Source organism: Lepisma saccharinum, chromosome 15 (genome assembly GCF_977018435.1).
Source record: "Lepisma saccharinum chromosome 15, izLepSacc3.1, whole genome shotgun sequence".
Taxonomy (NCBI): Eukaryota; Metazoa; Arthropoda; class Insecta; order Zygentoma; family Lepismatidae; genus Lepisma; species Lepisma saccharinum.
The window spans coordinates 80,428,746-80,449,507 of NC_139243.1; the positions used below are offsets into that span (position 1 = coordinate 80,428,746).

Sequence of the window (20,762 nt, forward strand, 5' to 3'; positions counted from 1 at the left end):
CTTTGCAACAAGCTGGATTTTACAATCTCACCTATTCAATTAGGTTAAGCTCGTTTTCTGTGGGTTGTCATTTTAAGCATTAATACAATGGAAAATAATAAATTGTTTATTTTATTTGAAATCACACAAATGAGGAAGTCACAATGAAGTCTTCTCTTCATTGCACCGTTTTGGGTCATTTTACGCATGTGTTAGTCCATATTTAGCCAATGTTTAGTCCGTATTGTATGTATGTACATATAAATCCACTTGTTAGTACATATTAATCCCAGGCCTGGTAATAAGCTTAATTGTAACGTGATTTTCTTTTACAAGACCGCTGATGCTATGGTATGATAAAGTATTCATAATTTACCCCCTCCCTTGTTGCAGATGGGGTTTTCAACGAACCTGCAAGGCAGAGCTGCCCACGAGGCCCTTCTCTGTCGCCAGGACGCAGAGCTCCGTCTGCTGGACGCCATGCGCCGTTGCCTCTCCACCAAAGTGAAGTGCGACAGGGACTACGCCCTCTCCCTCAGCGCCGTGGCCATCCAGGGGCTGAGGATAGACCACATCGAGGACCTGGCCGGCAGTCTCGTGGCACAGGTGAGTCCTTGTAGGATGCAGAAATATTAACAGGCAACAGTGGCCATAGGTAAATCTTGATTTTTATTGGATGGGCACAAGACATCCTGCATGTGTGTGGTGTAATTTTCACACCAAGGCAATTTCTCCCCATCAGCATGAATTTACTCCAAAGAGGTCTACCGTAACAAGCTTAACTAACTTCACCCATTACGTATGCAATGTGCTGGATAAGACAGAACAAGTCGATGCAATATACACAGATTTTACTAAGGCATTTGACAAATTTGACCATGATCTATTACTACAGAAAATCGCTTCATTCAATGTTTCACTTAATACTTTAAATTTCTTTGCTTCATATTTGGCCGATCGAACGCAAACGGTAGATACAGAAATATCAAAAGTCGCCCTTTCACACCATATTCTGTTTTTTCACAAGGATCCAGTCTTTGTCCGCTTTTGTTTTTATTACTTATCAACGAATTACCGAATTGTATACAAAATTCTCAAAAGTTGAATTTTGCCGACGGTCTTAAGCTTTGCCTCGAAATAATCACCTACGAGGACTGTTTGAAACTACAGGAAGATGTAAGACTGATTTCTTGGTGTACAGTCACGGACACTGCCGGCTTGTAATGAATACATTGACTTTCAATGGAATCGTTACAAGCCGGCAGTGTCCATAACTGTACAAATAACAAGTTGAATCTCAACAAAATGCAGCATGATAACTTACTCAAAACGCGAAACACCTTATTTTGTTCTATATCGCATTAAAAATATACGATTCACACGCAAAAACGAAATTAAAGATCTCGGAGTGATCGACCCTAAGCTCAAATTTAGTAAGAATATTGAAACTGTTACTAACGATGCTTTCAAAAACTTACGTTTTCTAATCCGATCGAGCCACGACTTCACGAGAATAGAACCATCGTACGTTCAAAACTAGAATGCGTCAGTAATCTGGAATAGCATTCAAAATGACTTAATCCATAGAGTTGAACATATTCAGTCAAAGTTCCTTAGATACCTCAAATACAAAGCTTGTGAGGAACATCCAACGTTCCGTCCATATGAAAACCTACTTTCAGAGAACAACTTCAGCGAACCAGCACCCCTACAAGCAAGTGACTTACTCTTTCTTTACAAAATAATTAACGCTATAATAGACGATTCCAATATTTTATCAGCCGTAACATTTAGTTCCCGTTTTTAAAACATGTCCAAACACAAAATCTTTCATTTCCAGAGAGCGAAAACGTCAATTCTTTCCTCCGTTGTGGAGATCGTGCAACTCTTTCAACACAATTTTGACTGTAAATAACACAATTGAAATTTTCGGACTGAGTTTATACAACTTAAAGAAAATACTGAAACATTGCAGTGAATCTATTGTAAGAATATTATGTAAGTAATTATGCAACTAGAGCACTCACTCGGCCTGTTGGCTTCTATTAATAAATAAATAAATACAAGGGTTCGTTTTAGGTTCAATTTGTGGTCAGATAAAGTAACTGAATGTTTCTTTTTTAACTGTTTAATTAGCATTATACGTAGTTGCATGCGTGTGTATATTTTCTGTTTTTTGTTGTAAAATTTGGTCGTGAAGTACGCTGCTCCGTGGCTGGGTTACCTTCCCAGTGGCAGAGCTGCATGCCACCAGGCGCGTCCCCAGGTTGCGGATAGGGGAACGGCCAGCAGATATGTTGGCTAGCTGGAAACAGTCGCGGACAAGCAGCAGCAGGATTGGAGGAGGCAGTGAGATGTGGAGTGGCAACTGCATCTCGGTAAATGCTGAAAGTCTCCGAAGAAAATCCTGCGATGTGGCGAGGAGAGCCGCCACTAAATAAGCTCAGCTACTGCTGCTTTGCAGTAAGGGGAGGGATCCCCAAAGGCTAAGGGAAGGAAACCCTGACAGAAAACCGAGGGGCAGGAAGGACTCCGAAGGCACGCTAATGCCAACCTACCTAGGGGAGAAAACCCTATACAAATCCTGGTCCTCCAGGTTGGGGGTTGGGCGTGGGGCCGACAACCCCACCCTGGAAAAAAAAAAATAAAACCGTTGTGAAACCAATGCAACAGCCTCGGATGATGGATGGACGTAATGGAATTCGAACCTGGCGATATTTAGGGACTAATGATTTATCACTTGCAACATGGAATGTCAGGACTTTGTTAAGACCTGGGAAAATGAATGAAGTGTCAAACGAGATATTAAAATTTAGGTATGATCTGGTTGCACTTCAGGAAATTAGATGGCAGGGACAAGGAAGAATTGATAAGCCTGGGTACACATTATTTTATAGTGGACCAGAGAGGAGGACCGGACAATTCGGTGTAGGCTTTATAATAACCAAAAAGATGAGAAAAAGTCTTATGGAATTTGAAGCAATTAATGAAAGGATGTGTAGAATACGGTTGAGAGGAAGATTTAGAAACATAACAATTATAAATGCACATGCGCCCACAGAAGAGAAAGATGAGAACGAGAAAGAAGAGTTCTATGACAATCTGGAACAAGCATGTGGAAAGATCCAAAAGTATGACATGGTAACCGTATTGGGCGACTTTAATGCTCAGATAGGAAAGGACAAGAATCAACAAGGGGTTTCAGGGCGGCATACTCTCCACGCAGAAAACAATGAGAATGGGAACCTTCTTTGCCAGTTTGCTGTCAGGAACAACATGATCATAACAAGTACCTGTTTCGAACATAAAAGAATTCACTTAGGAACATGGAAGGCACCTAATGGAACAATAAGCCAGATTGATCATATACTGGTTAATGCACGTCATGCCTCATCAGTTATTGACGTGAGAAGCTGCAGAGGGCCCAATTGTGATAGCGACCACTACCTGGTAAAATTAGTAATGAGGGAAAAATTGATAGCGGTGCAAAGAAACGAGATGGCCAAGAGAAAGAAGTGGAATATGAAAAAAATGAAAGACGAAGAAGTAATTAGTGAATATGTAAGTAAGGTACAGAGTAAACTGAAGGAGAAAGAGAATAACAGACTTCGAGTGGTTGAGGAGGAATGGGAAATAATAGAAGGAGTGATAAAGGAGGCAGCACAAGAAACTTTTGGAGAAGAGAAAACTAAAAGGAATGAGTGGTTTGATGAAGAGTGCATACAGGTTATAGATGAGAAGAATAAAGCTAGAGAGAGAATGCTACAGAGGGAAACTCGAAGTAATACTGAGAGGTATAAAGAACTAAGAAGGAAAGCACATAGGGTATGCAAGGAAAAGAAGAAAATGATGTATAAAAAGAAGATGCAAGAAATAGAAGAACTAAATCAGCAAAGTGAAATAAGAAAATTCTATAGAGCTATAAATAGAATGAGAATAGGATTTGAGCCAAGAATAGAAGTATGTAAGGATAAGAATGGGAAAGTAATTGTAGAAGAGAATCAGATACTCAATAGATGGGCAGAGCACTTTAAAGAGATTTTGAATAAAGTGGAAGACCAAGAAGAAGAAGAGCAGTATAATAGGAATATACAAAATAGGGATGGTCATGAGGTACAAGTACCTAGTATTAAAGAAGTTGAATTTGTAATGAAGAAAATGAGTAATAATAGAGTTCCAGGCGAGGATGAGGTGATAATTGAACTTATCAAACTTGGTGGTAACGCATTGTTGGCAGCAATACATAGATTGATTGTAATGATATGGGAAAATGAAACAATGCCACATAAATGGAAATCTGGAATAATATGCCCAATTTATAAGAAAGGTGATAAATTGATATGCGGAAATTACAGAGGCATCACACTTCTTAGTGTGGTCTATAAGATCTTGTCAGGATTGATCAGTGAGAGAATAAAATGTTACACAGAAGATATACTGGGAGAGTACCAATGTGGATTTCGCCCTGGCAGAAGCACTACTGATCAGATTTTTATAATTAGACAGATGATGGAAAAGTTTTATGAACATGATGTGGATTTGCATTTTTTATTTGTTGACTTCAGGCAGGCTTTTGACAGTGTTAATCGAAATGAACTGTTTAAGGTACTTGAAGAGTATAATATTCCCATCAAAATAATAAGACTAATAAGAATGACTATGAGTGGTACTAAGGCACGAGTGAAAGTTTGTAGTAAACTGAGTGAAGAGTTTAAATTCAATACAGGAGTGAAACAAGGGGATGGCCTTTCGGCAGTATTATTTAATCTAGCATTGCACAAAGTAATGAATGTAGTTGATCAAAAGGGAACCATATTTGGAAAATCCAGTCAAATATGTGCATATGCAGATGATGTTACAATCATTTCTAGAACAATAACAACACTTAAGCAAATCTATGAGCAAATGGAAAGAGAAGCAATAAAAATAGGGCTCAATGTAAATGAAAAAAAGACAAAGTATATGAGAATGTCTAACTCTGAGAGCAGAAGAGCACCTCAAGATCTGACAATTGGAGATAATAAGTTTGAGGGAGTTCCTTGTTTTAAATATCTGGGGACAATGGTATATAGTGATAATGATATGAGTAAAGTAATAAAGGAAAGAATACAGGCAGGCAATCGTGCATATTTTGCAAATATGCAGTTGTTTAGAAATAGACTGATCGCAAGAAATACAAAGCTTAAAATTTATAAGACACTGGTACGACCAGTTGTCACTTATGGATCAGATAATTGGACTTTGAAACTGTCAGATGAAAATGCCCTCAGAATATTTGAGAGAAGAATATTAAGAAAGATATATGGACCTGTGAGGGAAGATGACGACTGGAGAATAAGATATAATGCAGAGCTAGATGATTTAATAAAAGGCCAAGATATAGTGAGATTTGTCAAAGCCCAGAGAATAAAGTGGTTGGGGCATGTGGAGAGAATGATGGACGGTAGGATGCCAAGAAGAATGTTGAAAGAAAAGCTTCACCACGCAAGAAGAAAGGGCAGACCACGACTTCGATGGATAGATGACGTAGCTGCAAACTTGCGGACAATGAAGATTAAAGGATGGAGGAGAAGAATTGATGATAGATTGGAATGGAGGCTGATTGTGGAGGAAGCCAAGGCCCACCAAGGGCTGTAGAGCCAGAAAGAGAGAGAGAGAAATTAGCATTATACGTAGTTGCATGCGTGTGTATATTTTCTGTTTTTTGTTGTAAAATTTGGTCGTGAAGTACGCTGCTCCGTGGCCAAGTACAGGCTTTATCTCTAGAATGTGGACTTAGAACTTAAGCAAGACTCTTCAGAGCCTTAAAATAACTTTCAAAGCTACAATAAACTCATCTTTAAGACTCTATTCAGCCAATATAGCTACGTGCAGGGCATTCTTGGTATACGAGAGTAATATACATGTACAGTGGGATCCATGAGTATTACCGTGCAAATTGTCCTTCACCATGTTCGTGCACTTTATTTGACAAAATAAGAGCTTCAAGAATTGAAATAAAACTCAAAACAAGCTGTTGACAACTTCTGCACCAGTATACATAAAAAATCATAGTTTAAAAACACATAGGTTGTAAGAGAAAATTTTAAGAAAATAGTCATGGACAATTTGCACGGTAATACTCATGGATCCCACTGTACATTGATGAGAAAACACACATGTTCTAATTTTACCCATCACAAAGAATTGAAATTGCCAGAATCAACGAAGTTAGTGAAAATGTGTACAACCAAGAACCAAAGTTACTCAAACTCATTATTATAATTTATAAAGGTTCTATAGATAGTGATCAAACTATTTTATTTCACTTGCTTATATTGGTACTCTGACTTGAACGTGCTACGTTGATGAAAAATTATTTTTTATTCTGTCCTTCAGGCTTGGCGCACAATGATGGACGAAATGGAAAGTGTGAGTAAATTGATTAAGCACAACGCGGACTTCGTAGAAAACAAGACATTGGAAAGGTTGAACATTTTGTATTCCGAGAAGAGGAAAGCAAAAAAGAAGTATCAGGACGATCACAATAGGATAGCGCTCGAACTCACACATGTAAGTACCGCTGCTTGATTTTTGCATGTTGCATGTTTTTGTCAGTTCTAGTGTGTCGTAGGAATCAGTCTGAAGTTAGCTACTGAATTAATCTTTAGAAATATACATTCATATCTTGCGCAACGATTTTTATTAGATTTAAATCGCACAACTATGTAATGTATGAATGAATGAAACACCCTCCCTTGCCCGGGAAAACAAATGCTACCACTACCTAGATAGAGGCGGCAAAATCTCCCTCGGACAAGCGAAATAGCGTTACGGTCCAGGTTAAGTTCGTGTGTAGGAACCGGTGACCAACAGTGCATAGTAATAAGCCATATCGAATAAAAACAAAGACATATGTACTTTCAAATTACCACCTCTTTACCTGTAGCCGGGAAGCGGCTAGCTGCATACCTGAAAATCACGGGTAGCGACATGCATACGAAAATGATATAGCCCAAAATTAACATGAAAATAAAAAGTATATTCTATTCGTAACCAACAAAAATGGAATCATTACAGGTCCCCACACTTGCACTCTCACATTCTCTCTCAGATTCAATCCTCATGGGGTCATCGACACAAGAAATTATACATGACATGTACAGGTTTTATGACGACAAGCCCTAATTATTGCATTCTCAATTAATTTTATCTTACTTTTTGTCTAATCAGGTCATTTGTGATTTTGCTCCAGTGCTACTTAAATCCTAACCAGCCCTTACTTAAGTTCACCTTTTGTTTTTTAAAAAAAGAAACTAGTCGGCGCGGTGACAATACATTACTTGACCAGTATAAACAAAGGCGTCTCAACGGCAATTACATTCACGTGGGCGGACGTTTTCCTTTTACAAGACCTCACGTGATTCCAAACATAACAAATAACCTCCGTTGAGTGGCGCAAACATATACTCTCTAGCAGGCGGGACTTAAACACTTCGCCGCGACGAGCAATTCACATTACCAGGCAAATACTTTAACAAATAATCACATATGCGACCGGACATAGCTAGCAGCGACACAGCGCTGACACATAAAAATGCACAAACCTCAAGTAGAATATGCAATTAAGCGGGCGGCGCTTTACTCTAATAGTACGCACTTTAAACAAATACAAAGGAGCACAAACAACAATGAATTTAAGATCATAAAAAAATATCACAAGGAATACGAAAAATTGACCTGAGACGAATAGATTACACATGACAAGCGCGACGGGAGTTCGGTATAAAATTTCGAGTTGAGTGGGCGTTTTCAAAATGTCGACGAATTTCAAGGGCGTTCTCTAAATCAATCGGGCCGTCACGTGTTAAGGTTCACACAGATGAATACTTTACCATCTCTCAGCTTCCGGGGTGCATCCAGGCGTCTTTATGGGCGATTGAAAACACATAGTATCCACGCGAAAGGTTTCCTTGGTCGTGACGATGAAGATGCAAAAAGGGTTCAAACACCTAGTTCCCCGGCTCCTCTTCCTCTCGGGATCGGTGGATCTCCGTGGTATGGCGCGGTTCGGACGTCGCATCTGAGCGGTCGTTGTAGGCGTCGTCGGGGCGTCAACATCTCTCTCTACATCTCTCTGTCGCGGCTGGTAGGCGTCGTCGGCGTCGTCGGGGCGTCAACGTGGCGGATGGTAGGCGTCGTCGGCGTCGTCGGGGCGTCAACATCTCTCTCTACGTCTCTCTGTCGCGGCTGGTAGGCGTCGTCGGGGCGTCAACGTGGCGGATGGTAGGCATCGTCGGCGTATCAATAGGGCGGCGTTCGACGTTCTCTCTCTCTCCATGGCGGCGGATAGGCATCATCGGCGTAGCTTCTTCTGACATCGGGCGAATCGACGTAACGCCCTCATCTCTCTTCTCCCTCTAGCCCGCCATAGTTTCCGGTGTTCCTCGTTTCTCAAAAATTATAAATGGCGTAAGGTAATCACGGAAACACGGTTTCGCTTCAACTTCCCCCAGCGGTTGAGGTAGGCGCACTCGTGTAGACTTACTGCCTATCACACACACTGGTGTTCGCACAACACAACAAAGTCCACTGTACACGAAAGGTAGCACGAAGGTGCTCTCGTTCCAAGAATCGCGGCAAAACTGTATATGGAGAGGTAGCACGGAGCTGCTCTCCCTACAAGGATCGCGGTAAGACTGTGTAACGAAAAACCATGTCCTTCGTTTTATTTGGATTTTGAAAAAGGACGCTATGCGCACGTTGGAGTGACCTTCCGAAGAGGTCAGTCCACTTTGCTCTATTGTCTCCCAAGTGGGACGAGCCGTGCTCGAAGTTGAGTTTGTGCGGATTAAGCTTCCGCCTGGCTGTCGCCCATAGCTCAATTGCAATCGCTGTCCACAAACTGATCAATTAGAACCGATTTGATCTGGCGTCCGTAATTGTCGCTTGATCGTGACGAAACTCCACATATCCGTCCTTGCACACATGCCGCTGCGCTGGTATAAGTTTCACATGAATCTGACCGTTGGAAACCGAGATATTTAAATGTTTGTCATTACGGTCGAATTTCCTAAGCTTTAGACGCATAGCGTGACCCTTCAGGTGCTCGCCCTTAACACACGCGAACCTCTCGTTCCTCCCGTCGGCTTGGCAAAAAATCAAATATGTAATCTTACAAATTAAAACACTCAACACTTTGAATCAACACGTCTTTTTACCGCTACATACATGCATAATAATGATAATAATAATAATGACGGTAAATCTGACTGTCACAGTAACACTGTATATTGCGAAAATGTTCGATCCAGGTAGACTACATAGAGACTGGCGAGACATCTGTCGGAAGGGTGAAAACGATACCACGTTCGTCTGTCGTACAGTGGGATCCTTGAGTATTACCGTGCAAATTGTCCATGACTATTTTCATTAATTTTTCTCTCACATCCTGTGTGTTTTTAAGCGATGGATATTTATGTATGCTGGTGCAGAAGTTATCAACAGTTTGTTTTGAGCTTTCTTTTAATTCTTGAAGCTCTTATTGGGTCAAATAAAGTAGACGAACATGGTGATGTACAATTTGCACGGTAATACTCATAGATCCCACTGTACATTCTCGTCCTGCGATAGCTATGTGGAGACTCTCCACAATGGATAGGATGTTCAGTCATACTTGTAACTTGTTTCATATTAAACTCGGTTATTCTAAACAACTTCGAAGGTAATGTATACTAGAAGGAAAACCAATGTGACATGAAGTTTTGCGATCAAGTTCATTTTCTAGGCGATAAATATCGTCAACTTTCGTAGCTAACTCTCGTAGAAATCACTCCACCATTATAAAACCAGACAAATATATAGCGATTTCTCGTTAACATAAATGTTTAATTGCAATATGATCAAATGTTTAGTTATATTAGTTATCTATGTATATAGTTTTAATCCGTGTGTACCATACGTAGGCATATTGTAAATTGCGAGACATTTCCAATTAAGCTTCTGCAATTTGACTCCATTTCCTGATGGGGAAGTATGTTTTCTTGTTGAAGTTAAAATTGCAGATTTCTTTTCTACGTTATCGATCTGGCGACACTGCGGTGACCCCATCCCCCCCGTAAGATTCCTGGGCTCGCCACTGACTGAGAGGTAAGTCAATTGCGTGCTACTTCATGCATTCTGATGGCATAAGTCAGTCTTCATGTTCATGGTGTACACATAATCCAAGATAATCGTTGTTGTAGTACAACGCTGAACTATTTTTCTGGTGTTGACAGACTACATGAGCACTTCTTTAAAGCATCTGTTTTGTTTTCGTCCGTTCTCGTGGTTCATACGCCCTGAACGCCACCTATGTTTCTCGCATGCTTTTGACCTTGACATTCTCCTAATTGTCCACGACTGCGTTCCGTGCCCACACGACAATCGTGTTGCTTACCTCTCCACCTATGCTTATTGAGAAAGTGATGTCATGCGTCATTTTGGAGGAAAACTGGAAATATTGTCTGAAAGATAGTTTTATTTGGAATGTTCAATCAATATGTCGAATTCTATTGATTTATTATCTACTAATATTCAGTAGAAGTGACAGTTCTAAAATTAGTTTCTGTATGGAATAAGAATTTCTTCTAGCATTCCCCCAACAATCAAATGTAACAGAGTGGCTGGAAACGATTCTCTAGGTGGCACTAGAATAGTCAATGTTTCATACAGAGATTACATAGCTACTACATTAGATAGGATGTATGGAATCTGTTATTGCAAACAACCAATTTTATGAGAGCGAAATAGTATAACTTTGTCCTTCTGTTAGGGAGATTTCAGATTGAATTGATAAGCGACACGTGTCGCTTGGAAACGAGCCCTCAGTAATCAATGCAAGCTTTCGAACCGAAGAGAGACGACAAGCTGCACGAGTCGCTCAGACTAGGCCGTCTTCTCAAGGGAAATTAGACCGAAGCGACACGGGACATATGTCGCTTGGGAACGAAACCAATAAACAGTAACGTTTCACACCGTATCGGCATGACTGGCTGCACAAGCTTGCGTCCGATTGGTGAAATCCTCAAGTGACACGTGACACTTCTCGTTTCGCTGTGACTTCTTCCGAAGGTGTGCATCGTGACGTCTTGGCCTGTTCGCGCATGCGGGGTGAAAGATTTGCTTTGGACTGAAGGGATTCTTCGATCTGAAAGCTCTCTTAAGGGAAAAATAAGTTATTAGTAGCTTGTAGTTTCCACGTTTGGGAAAATGAAATTCCTTTATTTTAAATACAAGAAGGTCACTTTATCAGATCCGAGCGACTGTGCAATGCGTCTCCACGGAGAATCGAACCCGGGACTCCATGATTATAATGTGACAGTGTTTAAGCATCACATTGTCGGGAGGTCCAATTCTTCCAAGGGAATTCAGTCACCAAAGTTATTTTCCAGTCTTACGGCGGGCGCCCTATATGCTGGCAAGGGAAGTGGGAAGCGACCAATCCAGTGCGATAAGAAACGCAGCAGCCAGTAGAACGAAGTGAACGTAGTAGTTCCTCCCCTCGACGCCATAACTCTCGGCGCCACCGCTGTTGCATGGTTGATCTGCTGCTTATTCCCCGCTCCCCACTTCCCTTGCCAGCATATGGAGCGCCCGCCGCAAGAGTAGACAAGACCTATAAAACAACGAACGATGCAGCAAGTATGAATAAAAAAAAAGAAAGACAGAAAATAAAACCATCTTGAAATACACTCTTTTTACAGTTAGTGGTGTGTGGGCAGGGTGGGAAATCCTGAGGGTGATTGGTGGATTTCCCCCTACCAAAAATATTCGGGGGGATAGTTTTTCTAATAACACAAGAATGCAAGACAAATATAAGTATGATAGAAAGTAAAAATAAACAAAAACTATTTCATTTCAACTATTATATAATGAAACTATTTCAGCTATTTTGTAATTTATTGGCATCTTTAACCAGTTAGTAAAGGAAATAGTTTGCTGCTTTATAAATATAGGCTATAGACATACACTTTACCTGGCTGGTAACCCGAGAACACTTGTTCGAATCACGTCGCCAGGAAAGCTACAATTCTTATATATGAAAGTAACAAATTATATTTCCTTTATGTGTATTTTAATAATGTATTCATAAATATTTAGTAATATATTTTTTGTTAAATAACATTATAAATGTTTGTTGTATAATTATATATGTGCGCGCGCGCGCGCGTGTGTGTAAATTAATATCCCCTCCTACCAATATTCAGCAACTTCGTATCCTGTGTGTGGGTACTGTGAGATTTTGTCTTTCCCAGAAACTCGAAAGGGAACAAAAAGTACCACAGCTTATTTGTTTAAATTTTGTCTTTTGTATACATATTCGCAATACATATAACAGATGGTGTTTACACAGCTGCTGTGCTCGAAAATGGAAGCATATTTTCACATCATATAGTTGCAATATTTTGTAGTGAAAAAAATTATTATTCGATTTGATTGGATAAGTGTCTTCAGTTTATTCTAGCGTTCTTCACATGCAGCATCACAACATCTGCAAACGTTATATTAGATCAATGAATCTGAAGAATTGTGGGTAAACATAGAAAAAATTGTAGGGTTTCTGGTAAAGGCTCTGGAACTGTAATAATGACGGGAGATGTCCCCCCTACCACGCGGGGGAATTCTCCCCCTCAGATAGTGGCTAAGAATAACCTCGGGCGGGCTGAGAGTGCTGTCCCTTTGCCACCACCGGTGTCTGTCAGTGTTGCCGACTGCGGGACAAAAAATGCAAACGATTTTTTTCTTTGCATGACACAGAGTAACAATCCCCTGATTCTGTCATTGTGAGGTGATCAACAGACAAATATGTACATACGTGCTGATGTAATAAATCGTAGATGCTTCTATTATATCTGTTCGTGTAAGTTGATTTATACACACTCCATACCCCCCCCCCCCCATCCAGTGGCGGATCCAGAGATTACAGTTGCGAGGGACGAATTTCAGAGTCCGGTACTTCACAGAACCTACAATTCACTGTTTTATATGAACAATATATGGTTCTTTTCGCAGACGACAGATTAGCTCTTCTAAGGGGTCCAGAGTGGAATGGATGGTTATTAGTGTGTATTGTTGAGTAGCAACATATTGCAGGGCCCTTAGCGAGAGCAGAATGCAAATTCCCAATCCTTTCTTTAAAATTTACATCTGAAAGTGAATAGTTACAAAATAATAAGGCATACATCATCAAAGGTATTATCGAATTTAAATACCCCATTTCTTCGAATTCTAGGCGCACTTTTTTCTCGGGTCTTTGATCTTGAAAATTTAGGTGAACCTTGAATTCGATGGCGCATTGATCAGAGTATGTATGCATAAACAGGGGTAGAAAAATACAGAGTACTGGCCGCCGTGGTGGAGTGGATAGCTCATCGCACGCCAGGGGTCCCGGGTTCGAATCCCGACCTGGTAATGTGTCTTTGTGAGTGTCCCTTCATCAATTTTATTGTATCATCACTCATGCCCATCTTCGCAATTAGCCAAAAGGGACACTAGGGTGCCTGAAAATTTTTACCTCCTGCCTCAATTTTTAAATTCAGTGCTAATTTTTTATATATGTTTAGCTTATGAAAATTTCCATTGCTTTTTTTAAACAACGAGCACAGTATGTTTTTTTTAATGTTTGTGTGTTTTCTATTTCGCGTGTAACATTACATCATAATAATAAACATGCCATTATATTTTTTTGACTGTTGCCAGCCACATTTTAAAATCTGTGGCGATATGGTAGAGTCAGTCATATACAGAGCATTCCCTGACATTCGCTACGAGACTCGGCGGCAAGCTGCGCGGCATCAGCGCTTGTCTTTTCCGGTGAACGGGTCAGCGACAGTCGCTAGAATCGGCTATTAGAATTACAGTTTTCATACTGTGTACTAACCTTGACTACAGAAGGTGTTGAAAATGCTGCAACACATTCCTGGCATCTCCGAAGGAAATTGGCATTTACACGTGCAAGTTCGTCTACTGTAATTCTCCCGATTTCTCGTGCAATACTCTCTTTTAACTCACGGATGGTGTGCGGATTGTCTTTGTATACTTTATTTCCCCATTTTTCTTTCCACTTTTATTCAGAACTGACCCTGTTAATCTAAACTTTTTTACGAGGTTCAATATAAGCAACTGTCGCGGACCCGTTCACCGGGAAAGACAAGCGCTGATGCCGGGCCGCTTGCCGCCGAGTCTCGTATTAGAGTTATTACATAGTTTTTCATGTTACCAGTTGAGCCTTTTTGAGGAAGGCCACTGTCGCACAAGAAATAATTACTTTTAACTCAATCCAATTAATAAATTAAATGTTTTAAGATCATATTTCAAAATGTGTAGCTTTACCTTAGTTGGATTCATGGCTTTCTTAGACCATATTTGCAAGAAAGAAAAAAAAAGCTTACTCCTGAGAAAAAAGGGCTGAATTGTAACCCTGTGGGTAAATATACACCATGGTTTATGGTCTACTACTATAAAAAAAGTTTTCGTTTTATTTTTCCCTAAATTTCGATATTATTTTTCGCGGTTTAGAGCAAAATTCGGTGTTATTTTTACATTCATTTTTACTGTTCCTTCTATGCTTAAGATTTTCACATTGTTTTAGTTCTGGAAAACTGAGACAATTTTCAGTTATAATGAAAAAAATATATGGCTTACCTTTGTGAGATGTTACCAAATTGCTTCCATTTGGAAAACTATTTCATCTCATCAGCTACTAAATGTGAAATGTTTATTGAATGATAACATCCAAATCTTTGAACACAATCATACACATGACATTTCCCTAGCAATGCTAAAAAAATCCCTCTGCGACCTCAAAATACCGTTTTGTGTTCACACACATACGCGCCCTCTCGCGCCCCCTCCGAAACACAACAGGTGCTTCTTCCTGAAAATGTTCCCGTTCCTTAGAAATTTCCCCATGGGAAGATCCCCCCCACAGCAAGCAAATTCTCTTTCAGGGAGAGGTTAAACACTGTCAGTCACATCTGCGCCAAACTGCAATAAATGAAACGTGACAATCTCTTTTGAGTCGAACTATCACCAGCTAGACTACAAACTACAGAATAGTGCATTTTTGACCAAGGAAGTGTTATCCTCAGTTTATATTGCATATTTCGCGGTATTTTTCGCGTCAAAGTGTAAAATTCGGTGTTATTCTGAAAAATGGCAGAATTTGCGTTATTTCGCGATTCCGAAACACCGAAAATTTGCCTCCTTTACCTACCCAAATACATTTTAAACACTTTATTTTGCTTTCCTCAACTTTTCGGTGTCATCGTTAAAACGGAAACTTCACGTCCCTAAGAATGAAGTATGTATTTCCAAGTTTCAGTAATCAAGTTTTCTCCTCGATGTTTTACCGAAGTACAAGTATTGGTAAAAAAAATCACCCTTATGGAAATTTTGTATTTGTTTCCTTTAAACTTGTGTTAGAACAATCAACATTTCACAACAAAGAGTCAGTTTATTTTTATTGGTGAACTGTAGTTTGTTCTTATGCTCTTTGCAGTAGCGTGGTGGTCAGTGAGCCAACTTTTGCAAGTACACATCGAACGGACATTAAAAATGGAGACAGAAACATCACTCGTGACTTGGACATAAAGTTATTTTGGGTGCTGGAGAATTTGAAATCTGTCAATCAATCATTGCAAGAGAGTCAGGAGTCAAAATTAGTAAAATTTTGTCTTGAAAAATCAGTCCAGTATATTCTTTATTCTGTTCTAAGTGTTCAGTATTCTTACGGTCGACAGTTTACCGTAAGTGAAGTGTCCCTTCGTCGTTGGAGAGGGGAACGACAGCAATCTGTCGTCATCGTCCTCTCTCTTATGGAAGAAGTGCTACAGTCTCCTGCCGTGGAGGTTGTTAGGCCATTCTTCCTTCCACTCCTGGATGATCTGGGAGTTAATTCTGCAATGGTAGGGGTATATCTGCCAATTACTTTGTAAACCCTCTATTCTTGGCCTTCTTTGCACCAGCATATGGCGGCTCTGTGTTTGATTATTTTGTCCCCATAATTATCAGTAATGATGTTCGAAATGCACCTGTCATTCTAATGATGACCTTCATTTATGATGATGTTAATTTTGTAAATACATTGTACAGTGCGTTCGTTTTGGCTCTGGGTGAGATAGCGCGTGAACAACTTTGAACAACTCTTATAACACAGGTTAGTACTCGTTTGACAGTAAATAAGCGAGACGTTACGGGGCAAAAATGCCGGCATCTGATCCATGCCACGCGCTATCTTGGCCCAGCCAACACGAACGCACTGTATATTTTAGGTAGTCTACTGAGATTGGTCCGTCGATAGAAAGAATTGTATTCGATCCTATTGCTACCAATTTATTTATTATAGACTCAGATTTTGAAATTACGTAATCCATGTCATGGTTGTATTTCTCGTAATTTCACACCTAGATATTTAGTTTCCTTTACTCATTCAATTTTTTTTTCTCTTGGTTTTTATCTGTGAGTGTTTATTAGCAATCAGCTTACCCTTTAGGATTATAAAGTGGGTATCCAAGGTGGCAATCATCAATTTCGCCGTATCACACAAGTCCTCCAAAGAGTTTATCGCAATACTGGTCTATCTTTCCAACTGTCTTTTTATTATTATTATTATTATTATTACGTCATCTGCATAGTCTATTTGTGCTTTTGATACCGAAATATTTACTAATTTTGCTAGAGATGGTTCCAAGTTTAGATTTCACAATTCTGGACCTAGAAATCATCTCTGTGAACATCCTTGTGTTGTTGATTTTGAGGCCGTGATATGCTTTTCTGCCGGTGCTACAGTTTCCATAATTCTATCGAGGGTTCCTGGGCAATCTATGTCTCTTTAAGGTCCTGAAAAGACAGTTTGGTTGGTACAGGTAGATATCAGTTCAAAGCCTCACAACGCCGTCAACGTCTCTACCATCTGTGAGGGCCTCTTTTTTCCAGTTGGAAGAGGGACGCAAGGCCATTTGCACCTTACAGCCTTGCGCCGGAGAACCAACTGCAATCGACTTGATACATCGCTTGAAATACACTCGATATAAGTGTCGATTGCATCTGTGTATGACACGATCCCGCTTTCATGTCCATAGCGATCTCTTGTTAATACACCATTCTTCCTTTTGAGTCTGCAATGCTTACTGACATGTTTAAATCTATGGTAATAAAAATTGCACAAAGCATTTCAAATACCTATCACTCAAGCTAACCTACAAGCTTAAGGAATTACGGACCCAAAAGGAAAAACTGTTAGTGATCTTACATTACATACCTACTATTTTCATTTATATACACACACACACACACCCCCACACACACACTGGCTATCAAGACTTACTTCATTACATAGCTACATTTTCCTGAAGTAACGTGGAAGATCTCAGGGATTATTGCTATTACTGTAATTGTACCGTGGTAAGCTGGCCAAGTTCACCCCAGCATAACAATGGATGCTGATCAAACATAGGACCTTCCCGACCCAGCAATATTCTAGAGCTGACGAACTCGTACTAGCTCGGAAAACCTCGTGTACTATCACACCGTAGTATAGGGCCACCATCGCATAGGCAGGCCCGTTGTCCTAGGTGGAACTTCCACGAGGTCTCCTACCAAACGGTAGGGAAAAACCTTATCGGGAGAGGTCCTACAGTTTTTCTTGCCATCCGAATAACAAGAATCCATGAGATATAGGGTGGAAACGTAACGTGTGAAGTGCTTGTAATTAAAAAAAAACTGCCTTGGTCAACAGCTATAGTGTGTTTAATATGGAAACAAGTCATAATCGTGTTACAGCAAGAATCCAAGTTACTTCAGGAACATCCTGTGTGTTATATTTTGTTAGCACATAATCCTAACACACAGGATATAACTAGTAGATACAACAGCATATAAAGGGAATAACTAACATTAATTCTGCAATCTAATCTATCAAGCTGTATATAGCAGCGGTGATAGAATCCTGAGTTCACTAGGCGCCATCTAACTGAAATCTGGTTGGCAGGTTTTGGAACTTTAAGACCTGTTGGCCACAGGGTTTATCTATTTTATAGACAAACGATTTTGAACATATATAGAACTAATAAGGGTTCCTGCCGAATGCCGGTCTGGGAATGGGTGTTCTTTGTGACTGTTCCATCATCTTCATCTTCGCGAGTAGCCAAAAGAGGCAGAAAAGCAGAGTAAAATAAGCCACATTAATGTAGCATTAATAACATAAACACGCCGGTTCGGTGACTGAGTGTGTTAAGCGGCCGACTTTCGATCTTGGCACCGAAGTTACCGGGTTCGAATCTCGATCTGGCCATGGGTGTCCATGTAAGTGTTCAATATTTAATTTAATCACGTCATCACTCATTCGCATCGTCGCTACTAGCCGGAAATTACAGAAAAGCGACCTAAAATAATAAATTCAAAAACTTACGTAATATCCTGCAACGGCCAGCATCTCTCCAATGGAAATCTGGTATGAAGAACTTTTACCTCAAGTAAAATTACAATAAAATTCTTATGCGTGTTGGGTCGTCGGTTTTTGGATGTAGTTTCATAGCTACTGTAACGAGATTCAACAATGAATAATAAGTGTTGCATGTTAAAAACATTGTTGTGCTGTTGTGTATTTCATCACGTTCACTTACAAAATAATCTGGATTGAAAAAGAAGTTTCGAGAATAAAGAAAATAAATATTGATACTGAACGCCAAGATAGTAAATCTCTGGACTTAGCTAATTTAATTTTTTTTTAATATAGCCATTTTGACTTCCTTGCGCATTACCTGTGCCAGTTCATTTTGAATTTCAGAACGTGAATAAGTATTGTCAATCTCATTTTATTGTATTCGTCTCAATGTTCATGTGATAATTGGTCATATTTCGAAAAAAAATTCACTAAGTATGTGAAGTTTCCTGAATTTCCTGTTATTTCTGCTGTGTATAATATTTCTCGATGTTCTCGAACCGCTAAGTTATGAGAAGTCAAAAATTGTATTCATTCTTATCAACCTTTGTAAGAGAACGTTTCATTGTTGTTGTTTGTCTTCCTGAATATTCTAAAATCAGACGGCTACCACCCGGTGAATTTAAAATTTTAAATAGTTGACGTATTCAATCAAAGTGTAATGTTTCACTAGAATTTATAAGCGTTTAAGTTATATACATAATGTTGTAGTTTTATCGCCCACAACATAGCCCTTCCCATATAATTTTCTCACTTATATTTATTACATAAAAAGATAATAAACCCATGGGACGCGAGACCCCTTCGCCCATCCTTTGCTACGCCTCTGTTGTCATCATAATTCCTCCCATTGTCAAGGTAAACGGAAGGTCAGATATGAGGAGTAAATAGAATAAACAAAGAAATAAAAACGCATTCTCTACAGTGGTCTCAGCTCAGATTCCCTTTGAACGCATCTTGTAGACTCGTTCTGATCCAAATTTAAACTGTAGGTCCAGTTCCGATTAGCCTATCATGAGCATAAAGCGCAGCACTTCTCGAGCCTGTTAAACGTGGTGATAAAAATACAGAACAAATGAGTCTTGAATATTATTAGGCATACTAATATACAGTGCTCAAAAAAAGTTTTTCATATTCAGGGTTTGTGATCATTTTATTGTACTAGATACATGGAATCATATTCAAGAGTACAGGGGAGACATACAAACAGAAAGAAAACAGTGCAGCCATGCAGAATAAACAAAATCACACCAGAAGCACAAGATTGAAAGTGTGGGATGCGAAACAAAAAAGAAAGGCAGTGTAATACCGTGTACCTAAGGCTCCAGGCATGCTTGGGATCAACAGATGGGAGTTCAGTACCGTGTATAGCCACCTCGAGCCCGAAGGCATGCTTGAACACGACGGGGCATGCTAAGGAAAAGAGTATTCAACTTCTCCTGAGGAAGACTGTCCTGTCCCACTTTTGAATGGCAACCTCCTGCAATTGCACCTTGTTCACAGGAGGATTTTTGAGGCTGACAATTGCTCGCTTCAGGAGACCCCATGCATGTTCCACGCAGTTCATGTCTTGAGAATACGCTGGCCACACCATGCGTCGAATGCCGTGCATATCAAGGAACTCTTGAACCACTCTGGCTCGATGTGGTCGAGCGTTATCATCCACCAGCGTGAAGCCATCCCCCACAGTTGTAGAGAAACCTGCTACCACGGGTTCGAGAATAGCGTTTCTGTATATCAGACCAGTCACGTGACCCTAGAGAGGAATTAGGGGCGTACGTCGACCAAACATGATTCCACCCCAAAACATGATGGAGCCCCCCTGCTGCTGGTGACGTTCCTGGATGAAGGGCTCGTTCAATCTCTCATCTGACCGTCTCCAAACCCTTATGCTTTTGCTTAACGGGTGCAAACTGATGGTTCTGACTCCATTCACTGTTCATTGTTGTCCACCTTACACGGTCTCTCTTATGGTGTGGATTAAGAGGAACCTTGGGTATGGGTCTTCTTGACGTCAATCCTTCCTCATGAAGTCGATTCCGCACTGTCTGATTGGAAACATTCGCTCCTGAGGCTATCCGCAGATCTTGGCACAAACTGGTAGCAGTTGCAATGGGTCTACGACGTGCCGAAATCACCACGTACCGATCTTCCCTGCGTGTTGTTTTGCGTGGCCGCCCTGTCCTTGGTCGATCAGCAACTGATTGTCTCTCCCTGAACTTTTCCACACTCGAGAGACATCACTTTCGCTCACTCCAACATGGGCAGCGACGTCCACTTGGCGATATCCCTCTTGCAGCAGCGCTACAATTCGAATACA

General features: G+C 40.3%; 1 protein-coding gene across 2 annotated transcripts in view; it reads left to right on the plus strand.

Moving 5' to 3' along the window:
- The window catches only part of LOC145999777 (tyrosine-protein kinase Fer-like), a 311,283-nt gene that overhangs the window by 95,566 nt on the left and 194,955 nt on the right, over positions 1–20,762 (plus strand). For both annotated transcript variants that reach the window (XM_083137080.1, XM_083137079.1), the window contains exons 2-3: positions 373–585; positions 6,358–6,531. In XM_083137080.1, coding sequence (XP_082993206.1) covers positions 373–585; positions 6,358–6,531 — 387 coding nt within the window. The remainder of the gene's footprint in view (positions 1–372; positions 586–6,357; positions 6,532–20,762) is intronic.